At 62.9% G+C, this 24713-nt stretch overlaps 4 protein-coding genes across 4 annotated transcripts; 2 read left to right on the top strand and 2 right to left on the bottom strand.

The window, feature by feature from the left end:
* The first annotated feature begins 166 nt into the window (after positions 1-166).
* MRPL54 (mitochondrial ribosomal protein L54) lies at positions 167-1283 on the top strand. Its single transcript, XM_066566341.1, has 3 exons — positions 167-272; positions 608-764; positions 1036-1283. Exons 1-3 carry the CDS (start codon positions 197-199, stop codon positions 1166-1168), a joined length of 366 nt encoding a protein of 121 aa, XP_066422438.1. The 5' UTR covers positions 167-196; the 3' UTR covers positions 1169-1283.
* Positions 1284-2361: 1078 nt separating this feature from the next.
* LOC136566934 (mucosa-associated lymphoid tissue lymphoma translocation protein 1-like) lies at positions 2362-9608 on the top strand. The gene is made up of 17 exons (XM_066566319.1): positions 2362-2434; positions 3103-3244; positions 3789-3955; positions 4455-4585; positions 4677-4824; positions 5157-5335; positions 5446-5542; positions 5690-5737; positions 5832-5867; positions 6218-6421; positions 6571-6748; positions 7038-7112; positions 7544-7671; positions 7739-7885; positions 8144-8301; positions 8392-8526; positions 8612-9608. Exons 2-17 carry the CDS (start codon positions 3108-3110, stop codon positions 8864-8866), a joined length of 2223 nt encoding a protein of 740 aa, XP_066422416.1. The 5' UTR covers positions 2362-2434; positions 3103-3107; the 3' UTR covers positions 8867-9608.
* Positions 9609-11782: 2174 nt separating this feature from the next.
* On the bottom strand, positions 11783-14349 carry RAX2 (retina and anterior neural fold homeobox 2). The gene is made up of 2 exons (XM_066566517.1): positions 14107-14349; positions 11783-12226 (listed from the first exon to the last, which is right to left on the bottom strand). The coding sequence occupies exons 1-2, from the start codon at positions 14347-14349 to the stop codon at positions 11783-11785; spliced, it is 687 nt and encodes a 228-aa protein (XP_066422614.1).
* Positions 14350-22636: 8287 nt separating this feature from the next.
* LOC136567078 (complexin-3-like) lies at positions 22637-24029 on the bottom strand. The gene is made up of 3 exons (XM_066566549.1): positions 23875-24029; positions 23164-23251; positions 22637-22852 (listed from the first exon to the last, which is right to left on the bottom strand). Exons 1-3 carry the CDS (start codon positions 24027-24029, stop codon positions 22637-22639), a joined length of 459 nt encoding a protein of 152 aa, XP_066422646.1.
* Positions 24030-24713: the final 684 nt, after the last annotated feature.

Here is a 24713-nt window from a genome sequence, read left to right as displayed (position 1 = left end):
GCAGGGAGCGCGGCCGCCTGGAAGTCCATGGTGGTGTGGGTGTCCATGGGGCCGGCGGCCCGGGAGGGGCCCAGGCCGGGCGGACTCGGTCACTACCGGCGCCTCCAGCCGGGACGGGACGGTCCCGCCGCCGTTTCCGTTCGCCGTGCGCAGGCGCGGCCCCGGCCCCGCCCCGGTCCCGCCGTGCCCCGCGCTCATGGCCGCCCGGGGGCTGCTGCGGGTGGCGGGAGCTGTGCTCCGAGCCCCGGCCCGCGGCTACGCCAAGAAACCCGGTGAGGCCCGCACGGGCACCGGCCCCGGCCCGTGCTACTCGGTCCCGGCTCCGTGTGTTCCCCCGTCCGTCCTCCCATCCCTCCGTGCGCTGGTCCCACGCCTCTCGTCCTTGGTACCGGCCCTGCCCACGCTCCGGGCCCCGTGTCCCGGTCCCAGGGCCCTCCCCGGTGGTGCCGCCGGCCCAGCTCCATTCCTCGTGCCCCCCACTCTCACCCGGCCCCGGTCCCTGTTAGCGCCCCGCGATGCCCTTGTCCTCGAGTCCCCATCCCTTCCCGTGCCTGCGTCCTTCACCCGCGGCACATCCCTTGCCCTCACCCTGCCCTTTTCCCCACAGCCGCCAAGTCCAAAGGCAAGGGTGTGCCGAAGGAGGCGTTGAAGGGGCCGGAGGTGTGCACTGACCCCACCATGCTCGCCACCCACGCCATGGGGGTCAACTACTTCAAGGAGGGTCCAGAGGTGGCCCTGAAGCCCGAGTCCGAGTATCCCGACTGGTGCGTGCTGCCCCACTCCCCTCTGTGTCCCAGAGGTGCCATCCCAGGGGCACGGAGCTGTGTAAGAGGGACAGGGAAGTGTTCTGTGAGGAGGCAGACTGCCCCTCTGCAACCCAGACACCTTCCCCAGGGTCAGGAGACAGGAATGGGTGCACTGTGGATGTGGGGTGAGGGATCTGCACATCCTGGTCACTCATGTCCATTGCTCCGTCCTGTGCTTGTCCCTTTGTCCTCCTTCCCGCAGCCTCACACCCTCTGCATTCACCCCCAGGCTCTTTAAGATCCACCTCGGGCCCCCCAAGAAGCTGGAGGAGCTGGACCCAGACTCGCTCGAGTATTGGAGGCGCCTGCGGAAGTACAACACATGGCAGCGCAACAGGTTGAAGAAGGGCAAGAAGCTGTAGGTGCTGCTGAGCTGGGGGCTTCCCTGTGTGCCAGCACAACTGGCACTGGAACCTGCCCTGGCTTTTGATCTCTTTTCCTTGCTGTAAATAAAAAATAAATCTCTGGTGAGGCTGATATGTGTTATAAAGGCTGTGACAACCCCACACCCTTTGCAAGCTCATGCCGAGGGCTGAGGCAGCACAGGCCACGAGGTCTCAGTGTGTTTGTATGTACAGAAGCTCAGGTTTTGGGTCATAGAGAGAGCCCACACTGCACACAGGTCCTGCTGCTGTACCACGGTGGCTGGGGCTGAGGGCTCTGTGGGGATGTGGGGTGGGGAATGACCCACCCGTGTCACTGCGTCCCTGGCCAGTGGATCTTGGGGCCTGAGCAGCCTGTGCTACCTGGGGCTGGAAGGACGGAGGCCAGGCTTTGGCAGTGCTGTGGGACAGCAGGCAGGGTGAGGGAGGGGACATGGTGGCCTGTTGCAGTGCCACCCCGACACCATGCTTTCCTTTCCTCCTCCAGCAGCAGGAGCAGTGGTGCTGGGATGCCAGGGCTTGACTGGGCTGGACAGTGAAGGCAGGGTCTTCCCCACAGCAACAGGGGCCTCACTGCTCTAACTCTGCTTCTCCTTGGGCAGCTTCAGCCTGGCAAAGCCCAGCAGCTTCCCCTGGCCTCAGTTCTGGCTGTGTGTTGGACACAACTGGCTGAGAGGTGCCACAGTCACCTCAGCTCACCTCCACCTTGGACTCGCTGCCCTGCAGCTCCTTCTGGGCTTGAGTTGGGCTCTGGGGAAAAGAGGTGCCTGTGGGTTCCTGCAGTGAGGAAGGGACAGTGCAGCCTCTGCCTGGCCTGGCGGTGGCCCCGGTGCCCTGTGACAGGCTGTGCCCTGTGACAGGCTGTGCCCTGTGACAGGCTGTGCGCTGTGACGGGGCCGGGCCGTGCCAGCTCCCCGGGGGCTGTGGGCGGGGGGTGGCAGCTCTGCGCCCACGTGCTGCACAACAGGAAGGAAGAGGGAGGGAAGCAGAAGTGCTGTGCTGCAGCGCGGGGGCGATTTTGGGGGAGATTTTGGGCTGAACCCTCATTTCCTCTGTGTGGGGTCAGTGCACAGCCTGGGAGCTGATGGGGCTCGGCCATACCCTGCGGTGAGTGCCCATCCCTGCCAGGCCTGCAGCTCACCCTCCCCTCACCACCCCCAGTGTGTCCAGATCCCAAATCCAGCAGCAGGTGAGCAGACGGAGCACCTGGGTCCCTGTCCTCTGTCTTGGAGCCCCCTGCTTGGGGTGAGTGTCACCCAGCTTCTCTGGGCAGCTCAGTCCTGGGGACAAGGGTCCTTCTGGGGTGGGTTCTTGGGAAGGGACCTGAGGGGAGGAGGAGGGAACTGCCCCATCCAGATGGTTTGTGTCACACAAACCTTTCCCAGGATTCAGGGCAAGCTGAGCTGGGTCACAGTCCTAAGACCCCCATGTACCCTATGCTGACTCCTCTGTAAGCCACTCATGGTGACTTCAGAGCCACCATGCAGAGGCCTGGTGACAGCAAGGGGGGGCTGCTGCTGCCCCACTGGGATCTCTGCCAGTAGAAAAGGGGTACTGGGGCCCCATTCTCTGTGTCACCTGAAAGGACAGGGAAGGTGATGGGAACTATCCCTCCTTCTAGTTCTGTAGACCCCATTCCATGAAGGTCCCTTTCCTGGGGCCCGGCTAAAGTGCCCTGGCTCCTTGCCCAAGGCTGGGGGGTGAGTGGAGTCCCCTGTGCCACCCAGCTGGCACAGTGGCAATGTGTGTCACTCCTGGCTGGCTGCCGGTGGCCAGATCCAGCCAGGTCCTGGCACCTCCTCAGGCTCCTGGCACCAGGGATCTCATTGCTCTCCCCTCTGAGTCACCCTGTGCCCAGAGGGCCTGGCACCCCGTCAGTCACCCACTGACAGCTGGTCCCCTCGGGTCCCCAGGAGCGATGGGGGATTGGAGCATGCCCATCGGCTCGCTGGGCGAGGACGTGGTGGCCCGGCTGTGTGAGCTGCTGGATAACGCCGGCCGGGGCTGGCGCAAGCTGGCCGAGCTGGCCGGGGCCGAGAAACGCTTCAGGTGCAGGTAGGGCTGGGGGAGCGCCGCCGGGGCCTGTCCCTGACCGGGTTACCGTGGGCACAGCTCTGCCGGGGGCTGAGTGAGGGCGCACGGATCAGCTCCCCCCGGGCTGGACTCCATCCGCCCCGAGGGAGGGGGCTGAGGCTGGGGCTGGGGCCGGGGCAGGGGCCGGGGCAGGGGCCGGGGCAGGGGCTGGGGCCGGGGCTGGGCTGGGGCCGGGGCTGGGGCCGGGGCTGGAGCCGTGGCAGGGGCCGGGGCAGGGGCTGGGGCCGGGGCTGGGCTGGAGCCGGGGCTGCGGATGGGACCGGGGCTGGGGCTGGAGCTGGAGCTGGGGCCGGGGCAGGGGCTGGGGCCGGAGCTGGGGATGGGGCTGGGGCTGGGGCCGGGGCTGGAGCTGGAGCTGGGGCCGGGGCAGGGGCTGGGGCCGGGGATGGGGCTGGAGCTGGGGCAGGGGCTGGGCTGGGGCCGGGGCTGCGGATGGGACCGGGGCTGGGGCTGGAGCTGGGACCGGGGCCGGGGCCGGGGCTCTGACGGCTGCGGGCGCTTGCAGCGCGGAGGAGCTGGAGATGTGCTCGCTGAAGGTGCTGGAGCCCCGCGGCAGCCCCACACAGTGCCTGCTGCAGCTCCTGGCCGAGCGCGACTGCACCCTCCGCTACCTGCTGGGCTGCCTGGAGCGCATGGGGCACGAACAGGCCTGCCGGGTGCTCAGCTCCGCCGGTAGGGACGGACAGAGGGACCGAGGGATGCAGGGGAGCACCGGGAGCAGAGGCTCAGCAAGAAGAAATGGGCATGGGGGTGAAGAACAGCAATTCCTGTTGGGGGTCTTGCTCTGGTTGCGAGGTGCTGGGCAGGCAGGGTGGGGTGGGATAGATGCAACAGGATGAGATAGGATGGGATGTGGCCTGATTGGATGGGACAGGACAGATTTGGACAGCATGGGATAGGATGGGATGGGATAGGATAGAGCAGAGTAGGATGGGATAGGCTGAAACAAATGAGATGCGTAGATGGGATAGCACTGAATATGCCAATGGGACAAGGTGGGATGAGATGGTTGGGACAGGACAGAGGTGTGGGATGTGATAGGATGGGCTGGGCTGGGAGAGGAGAATCTGTGGTGGGTGGGGGTGGGGCAAGATAGGATGGCACTGGATGGTATGGGGTGGTGCAGAACAGGGGACTCAGCCAACCCCGGCTGGTGTCTCCTCTCCCACAGTCCAGGATGGCATTCGCATCACGGTGCAGCCAGAGTCGCAGGTGGTGGCGGAGGGGACACAGGTGTCCCTGACCTGCTGTGCAACTGGCCCGCCAGGGCTCATGTACCAGTGGTTCTGTGGGAGACAGGAGGTGAGGTCCCACTGTGCCACATTGATCAGGGCCCCACACCCTGGCTGTGGTGAGGGAGCACATTACTCCTTGGCCTCCTCCTGTCTTGTAGGTGCCTGGAGCCACATCCTCAGAGCTGGTGATTGACACAGCCACTCCTGCAGGCCAGTGGTACATCTGCCGGGTGAACTGTGGGGCCACATTCACCTTCTCCAGGTGGGCTCATGTGCAGGTGGAGAAGAGCAGCAGCCCCAGCTCAGGTGGGTCTTGAGATCTCTGTCCCTGGGCTGGCAGCTATGGGGCACCACTTGCCTGATTGGGACATCTTGTGCAGGGCACCTCTTGCCCCATCAGGACAGGAATGGATCCTGAGTGGTATCATTTGCCATGTAAGGCCCTGACTCAGCTGTGAAGGTCTCTGGGCTTGCTGGGGTGATGGTACCCACAGAGGAGTCACATGCCCTCCTCATGCCTGCTGCCTCATGCCATCCATGGGTGCCAGGGCCTGTGGCTGCAGAACCTGGGGCCTGGAGCAGTGCTGCAGAATGCTTCCATGGCTAGGTGCCTGATTTCCCACCCTTCCCTTGCCCAGGCAGTGGCTACTGCCCGAGCATGGCAGGGCTGCAGATCCTGCGGCAGCCGCGGCCGTGCCGCCTGGCCGAGGGGGACACGCTGGTCCTGGAGTGCAGAGCCATTGGCAACCCCCCGCCCCAGTACCAGTGGTTCAGGAACCGGCGCCCCGTGGAAGGGGCACAGGCACCCCAGTTCCAGGTATGGAGGGACCTCTGGCATGGCACAGCATGGTACAGCATGGCACAGCCTGCCATGGTGCAGCGTGGTCTGGCACACTGCCCCAGCCTCCTGCTCTGCCCTGCTGGCAGGTGAAGCTGGTGACAACGGCCGAGCGGGGCAGCTACTCCTGCCATGTGTTCAACCTCTTCCACGAGGTGTGGAGCCAGGAGGTGGATGTGGAGATTGGTGAGGGCCCCAGACAAACCTCTGTGACCCCCCCACCTGCTCTGTTCCCAGCAAAGCCCTCATGGCTGCACAGTTTTTGGGGGGACTGCAGCCCATGCTGGGAGGTGATGTCATACTTAGGGTCCCTGACCATCCCCTCTGCCACAGGCCCACGGCTCTTCACCTCTGGAGGCTCCTGGCAGGAGGGGGATGGAGGTAGGTGAGAGCAGAGTGGACAGGTCTGTGCTGCTCTGCCCGCCGTGCTCCCCTGGCACTGAAGGACCATGGCACAGCATTTCTCTCTTCCCAGGCTCCCTAGAGCATGGCAGCCCTGGACAGCTGTATGGTAAGAGCCTGCCCAGGAGGGGCTGGTGGCCCTGGGGGGCTCTGACTGTAGCCAGTGTCACCACTGTCACCCCATAAGGCTTTACTAGACCAGGAATGCTTTGGATGCAGCATACTGGAAGAGTGAAACAGCAGCCCATCCCCAACCCGAATTAGGAGAGCAGATCAGCACCTTAACCGTCGACCCAAATCCCCAACCCTAGCCCTTACCCATAATCTGAGGGTTCAGGGATCAGTGAGCCAGGGATGCCATGCTGGCCAGAGCTGGGTGTCACCTCTGTGGGCTGTGGGCAGCATGTAGAGCAGGTGTGTCCCACTCTGTAACAATACCTCCCTCTCCCGTCCTTGCAGCCACAGACAAAGTGGCGCTGCTGATTGGCAACATGCACTACCTGCACCACAAGCAGCTGCAGGCGCCCATCGTGGATGTTCATGCCCTCGGTGCCCTCCTCTGCCAGCTCGACTTCAAGGTGGTGTCACTGCTGGACCTGCGCAAGGCTGAGATGCAGATGGCCGTCGATGAGTTCCTCCTCCTCCTTGACAAGGGCGTCTATGGTGGGACAGCACCCGCCAGGGTGGCTCCAGCCCAGGGGAAGCTGGGGGGGATTTATGCTGGTGGAGTCTTGGGGTGCAGTCAGGCAAGAAGCAGGTGCTGGCAGGTCAGGGGATGTCACCATGTCACCTGCCCTCTGTTTCCCCAGTAGGTTTGCTCTACTACGCCGGGCACGGCTATGAAAATTTTGGCAACAGCTTCATGGTGCCCATCGACGCGCCCAGCGCCTACACGTCAGAGCACTGCCTGTGCGTGCAGCGGGTGCTGCAGGAGATGCAGCAGCGCCGCACCGGCCTCAACATCTTCCTGCTTGACATGTGTCGCAAGAGGTGACCCGGCCCTGCCACCACCTGGGGACAAGCTGCCGCTCAGGGAGAGCCAGCACAGGGACCTGTTGGTGGTGGCTCCTGGGAGTGGGTAGCGGGGAACCCCCAGGGTCCCATCTAAACCCATTGTCTTTGTCTAAATGCCCCAAGACTTCACTGCCCCTGTGAGCTAGCAAACGCTGTAGTGAGTGGGCAGAGGGGCACAGAGCAGCCCTCAAGGTCTGGTGTGCTTTGGGGTGGGTTTTGGGAGGGGGACTGGTTCTCACTCTGTCGAGCTTCTCTTCTCTTGCAGGAACCTCAATGATGACATCATCCCGCAGGTTGGGGTGCTGGAGGTCACAGCCAACATCGTCTTTGGCTATGCCACGTGGGTCCCTTCCCACCATCCCCTGGCACAGGCAGAGTGGGGCTGAGTCTCCCTGCCCAGCTCAGGGGCTCAGACCCCCACAGCTGCATCCCTCCACCCTTGATGCTGGAGGGGTTGGGCAAGCAGCAGCCACCAGTCCCTCACAGGGCAGGGAGGTGCCCATGGCACTGCTTGGCTTTGGGCAGCACCTGCAGGCATGAAGCTCCAAGACTCCTCCAGAGCACAGGGGTTTGGGCTGGTGATGCTTTAAGCATCCAGGATCTGGCCATTCTCTTGCCTGTCCCCAGCACAGTGGCCAGATGGTGTGATAGGAGAAGGAAGAGTGCTGGGCACCCAGCTCTGGCTTCCTTAGGGCTGTCATCCTGCTGGGGGCCAATTCCCAGGGAGTGCCATAAACCATGACAGATCCAGCCACTGCCCTGTCCCCACAGGTGTGCAGATGCCGAAGCCTATGAGCTGAGCCAGGGTGAGCTCTCCAACGGCATCTTCGTCACCTTCCTCAAGCGCTGGCTGCTGGAGGATGAGAAGATCACGGTGCTGCTGGACAAGGTGGCCGAGGGTGAGTGAGGAGCAGTGGGGAACAATGACCCCCTGGTGGCCCCTGCCAACCCCCTGTGCCCCTGCAGACATGGGCACTCTGGAGATCACGCGGGGCCGGCAGGCACTGGAGCTCCGCAGCAACCTCTCAGAGAGACGGGCTCTGACAGACCCCATCCGCCCCCCGGGCCAGGACGAGTCTTCTGCCAGGAACCTGCAGTGGGCCAAGGCTCACGGTGAGTCATGGCCAGCCTGTCCCAAGCTGGCATCTTGAGGGGGGACAGCCCCGGGAGGAGAGAGAGGCTGTGAACAACATCTGCTTGGTTCCTCCCACCTGGAGGAGAAACTGCCGGCACAGAGCCACCAGCCTGGAGACAGCAACAACATGTTGGCAGCCCTGCTCTGGGGTGACCCAGCGGCTGCCTCACCTGTGGGTACAGCTCGAGTCCTGAGCCCCTGCAGGTCCCAGCCCTGTGCTCCCTGTCCCTCCCCAGTGCTGCCGGAGAGCCGGCACCTCTGCTTTGACTGCGGTGTCACCGTCCAGCTGGGCTTCGCTGCCGAGTTCTCCAACATTATGATCATCTACACGCGTGTGGTGGCTGCCCCCAAGGACATCACCAAGTGTGAGGCCCGGCTCACTGATATTCCTGAGGTGGGAGCAGCTGCCAAAGCCCCCACCAGGGCAACGCTGGGGAATGGGGGGGAAGCTGTAGTGGTCTTCACGTGGATGCTGTCATGGCAGGAGCTGGATGTGGACCTCAAGTGCACCAACAAGGAGAGCCCAGAGGAGCTGGGCAGCCCGCTGGCACCTGTCTGGAGCCTCGGCTGCCCCTCCTGCTGCCTCTACAGCCGGATCTGTGGCTTGCAGAAGCTGCAGGTAAGAGCCATGGCAAGCAGTGTCGGGGCACGGCGTGACCATGGCCGTGCCAGGGCAGGAGCCCACGGTGCTGGTGTCCCTGCAGCAGGAGCTGGCCTTCACCGTGTGCCTGCAGTACCGCTACCAGGGCATGGATGACTTTGTGGAGGAGCGGCAGCGGGTGAACGTGGGGCGGCCGCTCATCGCCAAGCTCAACCTGCAGTGGGCAGCCCCCCCTTCCCCAGCCCACAGCCCCCTGTGCCCCTCTGCCCCCGGGAGCTGGGGGGTAGGGGAGAGCTCATGGGTCAACACCCCTGAGGAGAACCTGAGCCCCGAGGGCCCCAGCTCCCACACCCTGTAGAGGGACAGTGAGGCCCCACCCCATCACCGCAGCCCCCTGGCACCGTGCCTGTCCTGCTGGGGGGCCAGGGCATGGACATGGTGCTCAGAGGCTGGCCTCCACCCTGGCCTGTGCCAAGGGGTGCAGGTCTCACAGCACAGCACAGCACAGCACGACTGGGACTGTGGGCCCAAGCTGCACGTCCCTGGCATGGCAGTGCCACCCCCCATCCCTGGGCAGTGCCACCCCCCATCCCTGGGCAGTGCCACCCCCTGTTCCTGGGCAGTGCCAGTTCCACATCCCTGGGCAGTGCCAGCCCCACATGCCAGGCCACCACCAGGCAGTGCAGGGGCACAGTGCCAGAGACCACGGCTCAGCAGGCTCGAGGCGTCGTGCCGGGGCAGGGCTAGGTTCGTTCAGGCCTGGGAGAAATAGAGAGAAATAAGCAGCTTAGGGGGCAAATCCCGCGGGAGGAGATTACAGGGGTGGGAGCGGGAGGGCTCCTGCTCGGCCACGAGGGGGTGGGAGCACCCCCTGGTACCCCCAGCACTGCCAGCAGCACCCACTCCTCACTGTACAGGAACCGGCCCCATCTGGGCAGTGAGTGATTTCAGGACAGGATTGGGATCTAAGGGGAAAAAATCCCTTTTTGCTTGAATTTTTCCCACACAAACTCCCACATGCTGGGACAGGCTCCAGTGCGTATCCATCGGGGAAAGCACCAATAAAGTGGCCCGGCCAGGCGGCTCAGTGCTTCTTCGTCCTCCCTGCGTTTAAATGGCATTTTTGGGGTCAGAAATCTTGCCCCTTCCTGCAGGAGATGCAGCGCAGCACCGGCCGCACCCACGGGAGGGAAGGCGGGTACCAAGTGCGGGTACCCCGACATCCCCCGTGCCACCCCAAGGAAAACAGCTCATTTCCATCACTCACACAGCCCCCAGCCCCAAGGATGGGGAGGCGCATCCATCCATCCTCCCGCCGGGGCCCCTCCGCGCTGCCGGGCCGCGGTGGCGGGGCCGGCCCGGAGCACCCTCGCCCCAATTAAGGCTCCGATCAAACGAGCCGGGGGTGCGGCGCTGCCGCTCCCAGCGCCAGCCGGCCTTTGTTGGCGCTCGGGAGGCCGAGGGGTGCCCCGGGCTGGCGCCAGCCTCGGCAATTATGTCATGTGAAAAGCGCAGCCCCCATTGAGCGCGTCCCGTCCCCCGGATCAAACCCCATTACTTCCGCAGCCGTTGCTTCATTATCTGCCGGCCGGAGCTCGCCTCGGCCGGGGCGCTTCGCCCCATTAGCTGGGCCGGGGAGCCGGGGAGCATCGATTATGCGTTTAATGGGTTGTTAAAGGTTTAATTGTCGCTAACGAAACAGACGAGCAGCAGCAGCCGGGGGACGGGGCACAAGGAGCAGGGTCTCGCCGGGGTCAGTGCCTCGCCCGGCCCGCTGGCATCCCGGGCAGACCCGCCCGACCCCGGGGCTCTGCAGACGTCAGAGTCCGACCCGGGGGGTTTGGATCGGGGTGAGACCCCGGGCTGGGGGCACTGAGCGGGGTCTGGGCCGGGGGACGCGGTGGGGACGTGGGGGGACGCAGCTGGAGACTCTGTTCAGGTCCGGAGTGGGAAGATTTTCTGGAGAAAACCTTTGGTGGGGGGTGGGCTGTCCCTCGTTTGGCTCTTCCAGGGACTGGGACACCCCAGGAACCCTGGACACTTCAGGGCATCCCAGGGACCCGGGGCACCCACTCACCCAGGGATAAGCCCCCCTGTCGTGCTGTCCCAGCTGTGCTTAACACCTCAAAGCCCCTGTGGGCTCAGCCATGTGCTGGGGCCATGCTGGCCCTTGCCATCCGTGAGGGTGCTGGGGCCTCTGGCTGTGCCCCGAGCTCCAGTGGGTGGGCAGATGGGACAGAGCTGCAGGGCCACTCTGGGGACCCCTGAGGACACGGCACCTTGTCTCACCCCCCAGCTCCCACCTGGCAAGGAACACTGGCAAGGGATAAGCCAGGTGTGGTGTGCCCCAAGAACCCTGTTGCGGTGCGCCCAGGGCTCACAGCCGACCCCCTCCTCTCACCAGGGCGCTCGGGGGTCCCACTGCCGCCCATCCTCCCCCCAGCACAATTCCAGCAGCCCTCTGGCACCTCTGGGAGTGTTGGGGCAGGGGTCAGTGGGCACAGCCCCCAAGGGACAGTCGAGCAGGGGACCTGTGACAAGCTGTTGAGGCCACGGAGCAGCACAAGCCAATCCCAGGTCACCTGTGCCTGGACCTGGCCCAGCCCTGTCTGCAGCATCCCGAGGGAGCAGGGCAGGAGGGTGCACAGGGATGGTGCCCCCACAGAAAGCTCCGTTCTGGCAGAAGCTCGGCAGCCACGCCGTGCTAAGGAGGGCACAGCCCGACCGCGGCCCCGCAGCGCCCGACTCCAGCCAGCAGCAGCCGTCCAGCTCATCTCTTTACTCACAATACACCCGTGCTCTCGGCGCATCCGGCACGAGCACAGCGTGCCCCAACGCAGCTAAAACATCCCCCCAAGTACTCCCTACAAAACTAGAGCTTTCTGTTCACTTTTGTTTAAATCTGCAGCATTAAAAAAAAAATTAATAATAATGGAAAGGGTACGGGGTGTGGAGAAAGGAGGTGTCCAGCTGGGGTGTGGTGGGTGGCCCGCTGGCACAGTGGGATGCCTAAGCCTCAGCCAGGTCCTCAGTTGATCTTGATGCCTCAGAGAGGCAAAGGAGCTCTCCTGGAGTGCTTCCCCGCAGCCATGGGGCCCTGCCAGCACCCCGACTCGCTCCCCTGACACCGCTGGTGCTGGGTCAGTGTGGGGAGGAGGCAGCCTGGCATCCCTGCCCGGTGCCAGCTTGGTCCTGCTGAGCACCCGCTGTCCTCCCTCGCCTGCCAGCGCCGGGGGCGTGAGCGGCGGCTGGGGAGCTCGGAGGGGAGCGTTCATCAAATGGGCTGCCAGGTCTTGTCAATGGTCTGAATGTGCTCCTTGGCTTTCATGCGGAGCGAGGCAATGCTGGAGCTCCTCTGGTCCACCTCCTCCAGCGGGTACTTGTCCACAAAGGGGGTGCTGCACTGGTAGGGCGCGGGGGCCATGGGCTGCATGCCCTGCGCCATCGGCGGGGGGGTGTTGAGGAAGGAGTGCCCAGCATAGGGGGGCTGCAGGGCCTGGGGGGCTCCCATGAAGCCAGGGATGCTGTGAACTGTGGTGGCACTGGAGATGGGGGACGTCAGCCATGGGTCGAGTGGCAGGGAGTTGCTCATGGGCCCCACGTTGGGGGTCATGGGGGGCCGGTTGAAGGAGAGCACGGGGGTGTCGTGGAGCTTCATGGAACTGGCCTCCATCTTCTCCTGCCTCCTCCACTTGGCCCGTCGGTTCTGGAACCAGACCTGTGAGGTGAGAGCCAAGGTGAGCTCACTGTGCCCAGTCGGGCCCTTGCGGTGTGCCCCACACGCTGTGTCCCATGCAGGATGCCCCATGCCTCTGCCCCGTGCCTCTGCCCCAGGCAGGGTGTCCCATTGTGCAGTGTCCCCTGTGGGGTGTCCCACGGGGAGTGCTCGAGGTGGGGGTGTCCCGTTTGAGGTACCCCATCCCACAAGGGCTGTCCTACAGGGCTCCAGCAACCCCAGCACCTCTGCCAGACCTCTCCCACAAGCCCCAGAGACCAAGGACATCTCCAAGGTGTGGAAGGGAGAGGTGTAAGCACACAGCCCCTTTTGCTCCGAGGGAACTTGCACCCTGGCCCTGCAGACTCCCAGCAGTCCATGGGACAATGTTATCTGACCTTCCCAGCCCCTTGGTCACAGCTTTCATAAGTTAAACAGCCACAGTTGTGCCAAAACCCAGCAGGAACGACAGGGACTGGTGACCCAAATCCAGTGGAGACGTCTGGCCCTGTGGGAACTGCTCATTAAAGTGTGGTCCCCATGTCCCCAGAGCAGCACAGGGCACAGGGATCTGCTGCAGGAGGCAAAGGGGAGGAAAGATGAATGGCTGGGTGGGAAAGGGGAGGGTTCCACAGGCTGCTCACGGCTGTTGTGGACACTGGGCTGCACTGGTGCAAACTGCGTGTCCAGAGAAGGGAACGGAGCTGGAGAAAGGGCTGGAGCACAAGTCAGATGAGGAGGAGCTGAGGAAGCTGGGAGAGCTCAGCCTGGAGAAAAGGAGGCTCAGGAGGGACCTTCTGGCTCTGCATAGCTCCCTGAGTGGAGGGGGCAGCCGGGGGGGTCAGGGTCTGCTCCCAGGGAGCAAGGGGCGCACAGGAGGAAACAGCCTCAAGCTGCCCTAGGGGAGGGTTAGGTTGGAGATTAGTGGAAACTTCTTCCCTAGGGCAGTGGTGGAGTCCTCATTCCTGGAGGGACTTCAAAGACGTGTGGATGTGGCACTTGGGGACATGGATTGGTGGTGGCCTTGGCAGTGCTGGGGGAGCAGTTGGACTCAATGGACTCAGAGCACTTTTCCAACCTGAACGATTCTGTGATCCTATGAAACCGGTTGTTGCTCAGAGAGCTCAGCAGAGGTGTCTTTATGGTTGGACCCCCACAAAAAAGCTGCATTGTCTTCACTGGGGCTGAGGCCTGGGGAATTCAGTTCATTTGTTTGGGGGCTACTGCTTTCATTCACAGTGGTTTCATTCAGCTCCCTGACCCTTTCTCCCTCCCTGATCTCACCCTGTCAGTCCAGGAAAGGTGGCGAGAAGACTGTTGGGACCCCAGGCTCTTCCCAAGCTCTCCTGTTCCCCCATGAGCCTTTTGCTGAAGCCTAAGGAACAAAACCTCCCCAGCCCCACTGCCCCACCAATCTGCCCTGCTCCAACAAGCTTAAAACCCTCAAATCCATGAGGATCTTGTGCATTCCCAGCTCAAAAACCTGGAAGGAGCCACGATCAGCCAAGGTGGGTTTTTTGGCCACTTTCCCATGTGAGCAGCAGGAGGGATGGGAGCACCCAGCACCAGAAGGGGAAAAAATTTCTGAAAACCATCTCTGTGTCCTGTTGGAGCCTCTGGCCCATGGGCCCAACTGAGACCTTGTAAGTCAAACTGGGACCCCATGGAGGAATAAGGCTCAGCCATTAAACCCTTTCCCTGGCTTTGTCAGGAGCAGCTTTCTCTGCAGAGATGCCGCTCCCATCTCGAGCTGTGGGGAAACTGAGGCACAGAGGGAGGCATTGGCACTAGAGCTGAGAGCTGAGAGCAGCTCTCCAGCACCTTGGGGTCCCTGTGCACTGCTCAGGGACAGATCCAGGGTGCGGGGGTGTTGCCCTCCCTACCTGCACGCGGACCTCCGGCAGGTTGACCTTCATGGCCAGCTCCTCGCGGCTGTACACGTCGGGGTAGTGGGACTTCTCGAAGGCGCGCTCCAGCTCGTGCAGCTGGTACGTGGTGAAGGTGGTGCGGTTCCGCCGGTGCTTCTTCTTGGGCTGCTCCTCCTCGGCGGCGGCCGGCGGGGAGCTCTCGCCGTCCCCCGGCTTCCGCAGCTCCCCCAGGTCCCCCTCGCACTTATTCAGGAACATGGTGGCACCTGCGGGGCACCGCAGAGTCAGAGGGGCCTGGGGGCTTTGGGCCCCGCACGTGTCCCAGCCCAGGGATGGACGGACAAGGAAAAGGAGGGATGGGAAGGTAGGGTGGCCCTAGGAACAGGTTATGCAAAGGCATAATCCTCTCTGCCACAGCAGAGGATCCCAGGGCTGTGGTGTCCTGGGGGCTGATCCACAGTCCCAGGGACTGACCCAGGGTCCTGGGGACTGACCCAGAATCCAAGGGATGCCTCGCACTTGGCTCTGCTGTCAGATGCCACCGGGCCAATGAACCCACTGGTGCTAAAAGTCAGATTTCCTCTGAAATGGAGGATTTATGGAAGTGCCATCACTGAGGGCCAACCTGATCTCTCTCTGCCCTGGCCTGGAGGGGACCAAGCCTGGGTTAATTCCCTCCTTCCTCCCCAGCTCCTCTTGTCCAGCCTCTTCATGGAAAAGGCTGGCCCTGGAATGCTGCGAGACCCAGTGTCAGTCCCCAGGCTGGGCGGGAGTGACCCGGTGCTGTCCCCCAGCTAATAACCGTTTGGGTGACGCTTATAAGCATTTTCAACCCTCGCAACGTTTCATCTTTAAGCTTTTTATCCGGCATCTGAAATCTTCCTGCAGTATTTGCAGGGGATTAAGGGTCTCTTTCCACTGTGAGGATGTCAGCAGACATGGAAATGGGGCAGAAAACTGTAATCCTGGGGCAAGGGGAAGGCACTGCATTGCCCAGACCTGTCAGCAAAGGCTCACTTAATGCCTCACAAGGGGGAGTGGGGAGGGAAAAGGAGAGTGAGTTCATGCTGGGAGGGGGCAATGAAGGTCCTAGAGGGCGGTGAGCAGGGGCTGGGTGTTGGATGTTGCCCAGGCTGCACACACAGGGTGTCTGTGTGGGGTGCTGTGTGTGCAGTGGGGGTGTGCGCTGTGTGCCTGCAGCAGCTGTGCCTGTACCTGGGCACAGGTACACACACCCTGGGCAGGCCCAGGGGTGCTCAGGGAGGCTCCCAGTGAGGCACAGGTGTGTGGGGGGAAGGGCTGGGCTGGGCATGCGATGGAAGGTGTGCAGCAGTGCAGAGCATGGATGTGCACGTGCGGGGATGGGGGTGGGTGAGGATGGGGCTGTGCAGGGATGGGGCTGTGCAGGGATAGGGATGTGTGGGGACGGGGGTGTGCGGGGATGGAGCTGTGCAGGGTGGTTTGCACCACACGGGAGCAGTGCCAGGGTGCAGTGTCTCTGTGCCATGCATGCAGCACGTGCTGTGCAGTGTCTGCACTGCTGCACACAGGGCACAGTGTGCGTGCACAGTGCTCATGCAGGGTGTGCACAGCACCGTGGGTGTGCAGGAGCACAGTGTGTGTGGGGCATGCACAGCCTGTGGGCACAGGAGCTGTGGGCACCCAGTGTACAGTGTGTGCAGCGTGTGCAGCATGAGCAGTGTGTGTGTGCAGGGTGTGCAGTGTGTGCAGTGTGTGCAGTGTCTACAGTGTGTGCAGGGTGTACAGTGTGTGCAGGGTGTGCAGGTGTGCAGGGTGTACAGTGTGTGCAGGGTGTGCAGTGTGTGCAGTGTGTACAGTGTGTACAGTGTGTGCAGTGTGTGCAGTGTGTGCAGGGTGTGCAGTGTGTGCAGGGTGTGTGTGTGCAGTGTGTGCAGTGTGTGCAGGGTGTGCAGGGTGTGCAGTGTGTGCAGGGTGTACAGTGTGTGCAGGGTGTGTGTGTGCAGTGTCTACAGTGTGTGCAGGGTGTACAGTGTGTGCAGGGTGTGCAGGTGTGCAGGGTGTACAGTGTGTGCAGGGTGTGCAGGTGTGCAGGGTGTACAGTGTGTACAGTGTGTACAGTGTGTGCAGTGTGTGCAGTGTGTGCAGGGTGTACAGTGTGTGCAGTGTCTACAGTGTGTACAGTGTGTGCAGTGTGTGCAGTGTGTGCAGTGTGTGCAGTGTGTACAGTGTGTGCAGGGTGTGCAGGTGTGCAGGGTGTACAGTGTGTGCAGGGTGTGTGTGTGCAGTGTGTGCAGGGTGTGTGTGTGCAGTGTGTACAGTGTGTACAGTGTGTGCAGTGTGTGCAGTGTGTGCAGGGTGTGCAGTGTGTGCAGGGTGTGCAGGTGTGCAGGGTGTACAGTGTGTGCAGGGTGTGTGTGTGCAGTGTGTACAGTGTGTGCAGTGTGTACAGTGTGTGCAGTGTGTGCAGTGTCTACAGTGTGTGCAGGGTGTGCAGGTGTGCAGGGTGTACAGTGTGTGCAGGGTGTGTGTGTGCAGTATGTACAGTGTGTACAGTGTGTGCAGTGTGTGCAGTGTGTGCAGTGTGTGCAGGGTGTGTGTGTGCAGTGTCTACAGTGTGTGCAGGGTGTGCAGTGTCTGCAGCGTGTGTTGAACACCCAGTGGGTGCTGTACACATGCAGTGCTGTGTATGCAGGGAGTGCAGCAGAGGGTGTGTGTGCAGGGAGTGCAGCACAGGGTGTGTGTGCCTTTGGGAGTGCAGCACAGGGTGTGTGTGCCTTTGGGAGCTGGAGGCCCCCCTGATACCCCACAGCCCCTGGCAGGGTGTCTGTAGCCCCAGGGGCTCTGGGTCCAGCCCAGCAGTCTCAGGGGGCCTCAGGGGAGCCACAAGTGAGGGCAGGGGTGTTGGGTGCTGCACCCTGGGGTGCCCCAAGGCAGCAGTGGGGGGAGGGGTGGCTGAGCATCACAGCATGTTCTGGGGTTGGGGACACAGGGAAGGGATGGGGTCCCCCACTGACATCCTGCTCTCACTTACCTGCTTCTCATTTGCGCAGCTCCGCACCTGCAAGGAGAGGAGAGAGGGGGCTGAGCACCCTCCTGGGGCACAGACCCCCCCCACACCTAGAGCACCCTCCTGGGGCACAGACCCCCCCAAAGGTACCCAGCACCCCATCAGGATCCCCATCTGCCCTGCCCAGCCATGTTCCACGGTCCCATGGAGCAATGGTGGGGAGGGAGCTGGAAGGAGCTGAGGCAATGGGAATGGGTGAGATGGGCACTGCGGGGATGAGGGAGAGAGGCTGGGGGGGCTGGGGATAAGATGGGGCAAGCGGGAGAAGAAGAGGGGCAATGGTGGGGGACAGGGCTAAGGTGCAGAGACAGAGGCCCGTGGTTCACCCCCTGACCCCATCAGAAAGCAAAAACTTCCCAGGGAGCAGCAAACCCCGACCTGGGAGCACAGATGAGCAGCAGAACAGCAGAGCAACAGTGACCCAGCAGCAGGGAGGCACCCCCGGACCCTGCGGGATGGGGACCAGGGCAGGACCCCCCCAGTCTGCCTCAGCCTGGCTGGGAGGCACAGAATGACCAGGCTGGGGGGACATCAGCAGCAACCAACCACCCCATTTTCCCCATCCTCCAGGGACTGGCCTCAGGACTCCAAAGCCTTTGCCACCAGTGTTTTGGGAATCCTGCCTGGAAACAGGCCATGCTGAGCTGAGGCTGGGGGAACTGCTGAACTCTGGCTCCCAAAGGACATCTTCCTGCAGCCTCTGTCATGCTAGCAGCAATTTTTGGGTTTAAGCCCTTAAGCTGCAAAACTGTGCTGAGAACCATAAGGACCCAATACCTCAGAAGAGTTCTTCCCCCCCTCTCCTCGATGCTCCAGCCCATGCTTTTCCTGTGGGGGCTGCTAGCTGGGGGGAGGGAATAGCTGCTGGTAAAGACACCCAAAAAAGCAACAGAAATGACATTGAGCCCTGGTCAAAGTGGGTAAAACTCCTCACTTCCTGAGCACTGCAAACATCAGTGAGGACAGGTGGCCTCCCCTGTCAGCAGGAGATGTGGAAGAGACAGTCCAGGGACAGCCCCACCTTCCACTGGAACCCCATTCTTTGCCTTTGGAAGCCCATCTGGGTGCCAGGATTTGGCTCCCTGGGCTCGAGCCACCAGGGATGGGTGGTCGGAGCCCGGGTGGCTCCTGGCCCTGGCTCTGTGTGACTCAGGGTGAGTGACACTGGCAGGCGCCCGCACCCGCTCTGAGTCCCCAGGGAATGGTGCCAGCCCCGTCCCCAACACCAACCCCAGGCACACCCTGGGGACACCCACTCCCTTTCTCAGCATCTTCCCTCAGCGCTTTGTCCCGAATTGGAAAAAAACAGCGTTACCTGCTGGGCCCAACTCGGCTTTTCCAGGAGTATTTAACTTTGCTGGTCCCTCCCGGGAACCAAACAAGCGGCTCAACCTCACCAATCTCGCAGCTTTGGCAGCCAAAGTTGCCTCTAGTCTTCTTATTTGTCACAGAACCGCCGTGCTAAGGCTCGGGAGAATCTTTATTTAGTGTTGCAGATGTCACCAAGGCACTGCAGATTGGAAATGAGTCCAAAGGATTAAGACGAGGTTATTAATTGGAGGCCTTCCCCTTTAAGAATGATTGACAGTTACTTTCTGGACAAGTAATTGCTCTAAATGTCCCCCCAGCACGGGTCCGGGGGGGCAGTGGCGGACAAAGCCCCGAACTGCCTTCCCCACTCGGATTGTCTCCCCACAAAGGCGTCCTGCTGGAGTTTGCCGTGTAATCCCCTCATTACGGGCAAGGAGAAAGAATTAGAAACAGGGGGAGCGGAGAAGAAAGGATGGAGGGGGAGGGGGCAGGATTTCCTTGGGCTGCGGAGCCTCTGCCCCAGGGATGGGGTCTGGGACAGATGCCCCAAGCCTCGGTGGGATGGGGATGCCGCAGTGATGGGTGTTGTCCCCCCTGGACAGGGATGGCGAGCCTGGAGGTGGCCTCGTGACAGTGTGGGTGGCCCTGTGGCTCCCATGATGCTGCCTGCGGAGCCCTGCCCGTGTGGGGAGCAGAGATGGGGACAGGTGTGGGGACAGGGATGGGGACCAGGCATGGGGTCCAGCTTGAGGCCCCAGGGTGCAGACACGGCCTGGGGACCTGCTCTGGGCTCTGGCTGTGGGCCCAGGCGTAGGGACCAGCCATAGAGACCAGCCCCCCTGAACAGCCTTGGGGACCCGGTATGAAGACCAGGCAGGGAACACTCACAGGGACCAGAGCAGGGGACCAGGCAGGAGGGCCAAGTGTGGGGAGCAGCCATGGGGCAGTGCCCATGGGCCCAGGCCTGGGGATGACTCATGGACATGGGACTGAGCACTGGGGCCAGGCATGGGAACACCCTGTGGGCACCAGCTGTGGGATCCAGCCGAGGGGACAATCCCTGGGGAGTGCCCCATGAGCCTTGGCCTAAGGGGACGTGGGACAAAGGCAGCCAGGCTGAGGGGCAGGGCTACCATTCTCCTCTGCACTCCCACTACTGCCCCTGGGCCCCAAAGAATGATGGAAACATCATGGTGGAAGTCCTGGGCTCTGCTGGGGGATGTGCTTGGTGCTGCCCACAGCCCCCATCATGTGGGGTGGATTTTGCCCTTTTCTTTCTTTGCTCACTTTTACTTTCTCCCAAAACCATCTTCCTGCCACCTGCAGCCGCCGCCACCCCCGGGCCTGTCTCGGCTTCCTCCCACTCCCTTCCCCTCCTCGCCACGCTTCCCCTTTCGGATGGCAAATGTCACTGTGGGGGTTTTGGACCCTGTGCCAGGTGGCTGCTGGCCCCGGAGTGGGTCTGTGCCCTCCCCACCACAGCTGCTCTTGGCGAGACCCTGCAGCCCCTCTGTGTCCTGCTGTGGGCCCCGAGGCCATCCCGTTGTCCCCCACTGGGGTTGTGAGGCTTTACCTGCCCTGTCTCACACCTCTTTGGGGACAGTGTGATGTTGTGTTGGAGATGGCACGCCACTACCCTGGGGACAGTGTGCCACCACTGCAGGGACAGGCTGGCACTGCCCTGGGCACGGCAAGACCACACCCCAGGGATGGCACGACCTGCACAGGCAGGCCATAGAGCCCCCGGGATGAGGTGACACCCCCGTGCCAGGCAGCGCTGCAGGAGTGCAGGGGAGAGCAGGGAGCTGCTGGGGACATCCCCGGGCAGGGGCCATGTGTGGGGCAGGGGTGATGGGTGGGGCAGGGGTGCAAACTGGACCCCACTCTCCCGATGCCCATGCTGGCCACTGTGATGAGTGCAGGAGCGTGTGCCCCACACTGGTGGCCCCCGGCAGGTTTCCCGGGGTGCCCCCCTGGCCCGGGGGTGCGGGGAGGTGCCCAGGGTCCCGGTTCGGGGGCGGGGGCTGCCCAGCTGCCCTGCCCGGCGCTGTGTGTGCCCTGCCGGCCCCGCAGCCGCCACAAGGTGTTGCCTCGCCCGGGGGGAGGCAGCAGGCTGATTTGCCAAATGATTATAATTGCCTTTTAGGAGCAGATAGCAAATTGATTTGCTTCCTTGTCCAAGGCCCGTAATCGCTTCATCACTTTAAAATATTAATGCTATACTTCTTTGCTAGTTTCCCAATTACCCTAATTGAAGGCAAATTGGTTAAGAAGGTGCAATGCAGAGTATCAGGGGGTTTAGTTCACTCAAATGACAGTTTTAAACCTCCCTAATCCTATTAGCGCGCAAAGCTGCTAACGCTTAGAGACGCTGCGTCAGCTTACCGGGGCGGTGGGGCCGGAGGCGGGGGTCGGGCCCGGGGGCGGCCGGGGGCCACCGGCCTCACGTGACCAGCTCGGCCGGGGATTTATCACTTTTTTAGTTCATTAAGAGGCCTTTGGCAGGCGGGGAGGCAGCAGGGGTGACCCAAAAGGGTGCTGAGCGGGAGGCAGGTGGCAGCATGGGGAGGGCGGGGGGGAGGACGATTAGCCAAGGAGACCTGGCGGAGGGTCCTGACCCGAATCCCAGCTGGCGCTTGGAGTCCCCATGCAGCCCCACTGGGAACACTGGGAGAGGGCTGCCCGGCAGAGCAGGATGGGACCCTGATGTGGAACGGGGATGGAGGACTGAGGTGGTGGTGGCAGAGCTCGTTGGGGACCTCAGTGCCACCATCCCAGCAGCTGGCACTTGGTGGCGATGTGGGGTGGGATCAGCGTTGTGCTGGGTGCCACAGCTGCGAACGCCCCGTCAGGATCCTCTCGAGGGACTGGCATGGCACAGACGGTCCCATCCCACAGGTGGGGTTTGTGCCTGAAGGGAGAGATCTCCTGAGTTCTGAAGAAAAGCTGGTGAACGGGGATGAGGATGATGGCAGAGACAGCAGGGATGATGAAGTCAGCAGGGACAGTGGGGTCACCAAACACCCCGAGGCTCCCCGGTGTCAGGCCCAGCCTGTCTCACGCTCCCTGGGATGCTCCAGCAGCCCCTGGGCTGGTACCGGGAGGGGTTCCAGGGGAAATGGGCACCTGGTGCATGCAGGGTGTGCTCCCTGCTCCGTGTGCTCCAGCTCCTGAGCCCCTGGCTCTGCTGGCAGCGCTCAGCTCGGGGACAGCTCCCGGCCCACCTGCGCTGGATCCGGCCGTGGGCAGCCCGGGCAGGGCCGTCCCCGCAGCCTTTCCGGAGCAGATGGCAGCGGCGTGGGGAGGATGGAGGCGGCTCAGCGCGTCCTTCCTTTCATGCACACACAGCGTGATTCCCGGCGGCTCCGGCTCCGGCGGGAGGTGCCGCTGGGGCCAGCGCTGGCCGAACATTTTACACGGGTTCAGCGAGCTTAGTCCTCGGGGACAGGCGACTCAGGAAGATTAGAGCTCGCTAAAATAGGCAGGTATTAGTGATCTCAGCAGCCCCCGGCCTTCCGGCGCGGCCGCATTTAAGCCTGCGCTACTGTCCAGGGCCCAGGACAGAGTCCCCGGCCGGGCAGGAGGCAGCCGGGCACCCCGGCCCAGCCGAGGGGATGCCCCTGCTGCCCGCGCTGAGGATGCTCGAGCACGGAGTAAATGCTCCACACCCGCTCCGGGGCTGTCCCCAAGGGGTGGCCAGGGGGATCACTGGGTCCCAGTGGGGGCTGCTGCAGAAGGGGGGCACGGATCCAGTGGCCAAGCATCCAGGGCTGGTTGGTGGCTCAGAGGACGCGGAGCAGCCCGGCTCTAGCGCTGTCATCGTGTCCCCTCACCCACCAGGACAGGGACTGTGTGGGTGCGGGATGTGGCAGGACAAGAACGGTGCCGGCAAATGCTGTATTTATTGAGCCAAATGGTGCACGGTGCCAGGGCTGGTCAGGGGGGTAACGGTGTCAGGGACCTGCCCCATGTGGGGGCTCACACCAGGAGCACCACGAGAGGGACCTGACCATACCCACGCATTCTGCACCCCTGCACACCCTGGGAAAGCAACTGCGAATGGTTTTGGGGAAGAAAACCCACGCCTAACGTGTATTGGGACCCGCACCCCAAGTCAAGGCACCCAGAGCTTCGGCATGCCGTGGCTCCCGGGGACAGGGGCTGCCGATTGCCCCTGCAGTGCTGCTACATCAGGGCGCACTTCTCCCTGACCTGATCCACGCCGCCCAGAGCGCGGTCCCGCAGCGCCGGCAGCTCCACCTGCCGCAGCTTCGCCAGGAAGGCGAAGGCCCCGGCGCTGCCATCCTCCTCCTCCTCCTCGCTGTGCACCATGGCTGCCAGGTCCGGCGGCAGCTCCACCGCCCCTCCGGCCACGTGCACCTGGGCGTCGTCCCGCTCGTCCTAAACGTGGGTGGGAGAGGCTGTCTGGTGGGGACAGACGCGGTGCCCACCACGGTGGAGCGGGGAAAGGGGGACAGAGGATGGCCAGTCCCAGGGGCCTGGGGACACGGCGGGATTCCAGGACTGTCCAGTGCCAGACTTGGACGCTGGATGGACAGTGGGCGGCAGATAGATGGAGACAGTGGCCTTCTGCTGCCCTCTTCAGGAATCCCTCCAGCCCAGGGGAGCACGGCAGCCGGGGGCCTGGGGGTGTTCCGGGCGATGTAGGGTCAAGGGGAAGCCCCCGGGCCCGCAGACAGGCTGGTTCTTACCTGGGCCAGGTGGTACTTGTCCCGCAGGTGCATCCGCACTGTGGCCCGTTCTGCCTTCCTCTGTGCAAACGCCTTGTCCCGCTCGATCCTGCAGCAGGTGCCACACCATCACCCCCTCCTCACTGAGCCCCCCAGGACCACTCCACCCCGATCACCCTGCTCCTCCTGCAGAGCAGGTCTGGGGCAGGAGGGAGAAGGTCTGAGACCCACAAGAGGGTTAAATGGGGATCTGGGAGCAGGAATCCCATCCTGTCCATGCAGCTCAGCACCCAGATTCAGAGGTGGTTGATGAAGGCACCCATTGCAGGGACTCGCTCCTCCTGCAGCCTCTCATCTCCCTGGTGCTGAGCTGCTGGCTTCCCACAGTGCCCAGTCCTAGGGAGGTGGGACCTGAATCCAATCCCGTGCTGACCCCCATCCCTGGGCTCCAAGGGTGCTGGGCTGGAACCATCCCGGGGCTCTGACATCTGGGGGTTCCCCTTGTCACCTGTGGTGCACAAAGGTGCTGTCACAGCCCTGTGCCAGCACCTCCATGGACCCCCCATGCTGTGGGGGAGACACGCTGAAGGGCACCTGCTCTGCACTGTCTCTTACCCCAGCTGCCTCCGTGTCCCTGTCCTGTGCCACCCTGGGGAAAACCCACATAATCAGATCCTGATTTTGGAGTGTTGGAGGACCCTCGTGACCCACTCAGCCCCAGCAAAGCCTTACTTCTCCTCCAGCAGCTGCCGCTGGTATTCCTCAAACTCCTCGCGGGCCATGCTGCTGGGCAGCGCAGCCGCCTTGTCATCCTTGGGGGCCCCCTTGGGGGACTCGTCCTTGCCCCCCTGGAAGCTCTTCAGGGTGGCCGTGAAGAAGGAGGCCATGGTGGGTGGTGGTGGCAGCTCCTGCCCCGAGGTGCCCACCGGGTCCCAGTGCCCGCAAGGTCAGTGGGCCCAGCCCCAGGGGCACCGCGGATCAGGGGCGGATTAAGGCATTAGGAGGGGAAGGCACAGCCAGGGTGGAAGGACCTTCCCTTTGCTGCACCCAAGGGTGCTTGCAGGGGACAGTGGCAGTGCCGGGGGACAGCAAGTGCTGCCTCATCAGAGTGATAGGGAGGTGAAAGGAGTCACTGAACTGCAGCACACACTGGGTCAGGCTGAAATACCCCCCATTACGTGGGTCCAAAATTGGGTCAGCACCCATGGGGCCGTGGCAAGCCCGGGGCAGAGCCCCATGCCGTGGGCACCCAGAACCATGCACTCAGGGGGATTGGGGGTGCAGGAAGTCAGCACAGAGGAGACACAAGAGGATTAGCCGAAAAAACCCAGTCGAGGGTCAGAGGACTGGCAGCAGATGAGGCGGTGGCGGGGCACACCCACCCGTGTGCCCCCGCTAATCCCTGCTCCACCGAGACCGAGATTGCTCGGCAGCCTGCGGGGCTGGGGGCTCCCCACGGCTGGGAATGTGCCCCGTGCCCGTAATCTATAGGAAAGCAATTCCCATACAGGGTCTGATTAAAGCATAATCCCCTGCTGCACAGAGCCCCGATGGGAGAGGGGCTGGATGAC

Source organism: Molothrus aeneus, chromosome 27 (genome assembly GCF_037042795.1).
Source record: "Molothrus aeneus isolate 106 chromosome 27, BPBGC_Maene_1.0, whole genome shotgun sequence".
NCBI classification, from domain to species: domain Eukaryota; kingdom Metazoa; phylum Chordata; class Aves; order Passeriformes; family Icteridae; genus Molothrus; species Molothrus aeneus.
This window is presented reverse-complemented; position numbering and strand designations above follow the sequence as displayed.

Coding starts and splice junctions, on each gene's coding strand:
- MRPL54 (XM_066566341.1), top strand. CDS start 197: ATGGCCGCCCGGGGGCTGCTGCGGGTGGCGGGAGCTGTGCTCCGAGCC. Junction 273..607: donor CGGCTACGCCAAGAAACCCG/GTGAGGCCCGCA, acceptor TTTTCCCCACAG/CCGCCAAGTCCAAAGGCAAG. Junction 765..1,035: donor GAGTCCGAGTATCCCGACTG/GTGCGTGCTGCC, acceptor ATTCACCCCCAG/GCTCTTTAAGATCCACCTCG.
- LOC136567078 (XM_066566549.1), bottom strand. CDS start 24,029: ATGGCCTCCTTCTTCACGGCCACCCTGAAGAGCTTCCAGGGGGGCAAG. Junction 23,252..23,874: donor CGGCAGCTGCTGGAGGAGAA/GTAAGGCTTTGC, acceptor CACCTGCTGCAG/GATCGAGCGGGACAAGGCGT. Junction 22,853..23,163: donor ACAAGTACCACCTGGCCCAG/GTAAGAACCAGC, acceptor ACCCACGTTTAG/GACGAGCGGGACGACGCCCA.
- LOC136566934 (XM_066566319.1), top strand. CDS start 3,108: ATGGGGGATTGGAGCATGCCCATCGGCTCGCTGGGCGAGGACGTGGTG. Junction 8,302..8,391: donor GGCTCACTGATATTCCTGAG/GTGGGAGCAGCT, acceptor CTGTCATGGCAG/GAGCTGGATGTGGACCTCAA. Junction 8,527..8,611: donor GTGGCTTGCAGAAGCTGCAG/GTAAGAGCCATG, acceptor GTGTCCCTGCAG/CAGGAGCTGGCCTTCACCGT.
- RAX2 (XM_066566517.1), bottom strand. CDS start 14,349: ATGTTCCTGAATAAGTGCGAGGGGGACCTGGGGGAGCTGCGGAAGCCG. Junction 12,227..14,106: donor TGCCGGAGGTCCGCGTGCAG/GTAGGGAGGGCA, acceptor CTCACCTCACAG/GTCTGGTTCCAGAACCGACG.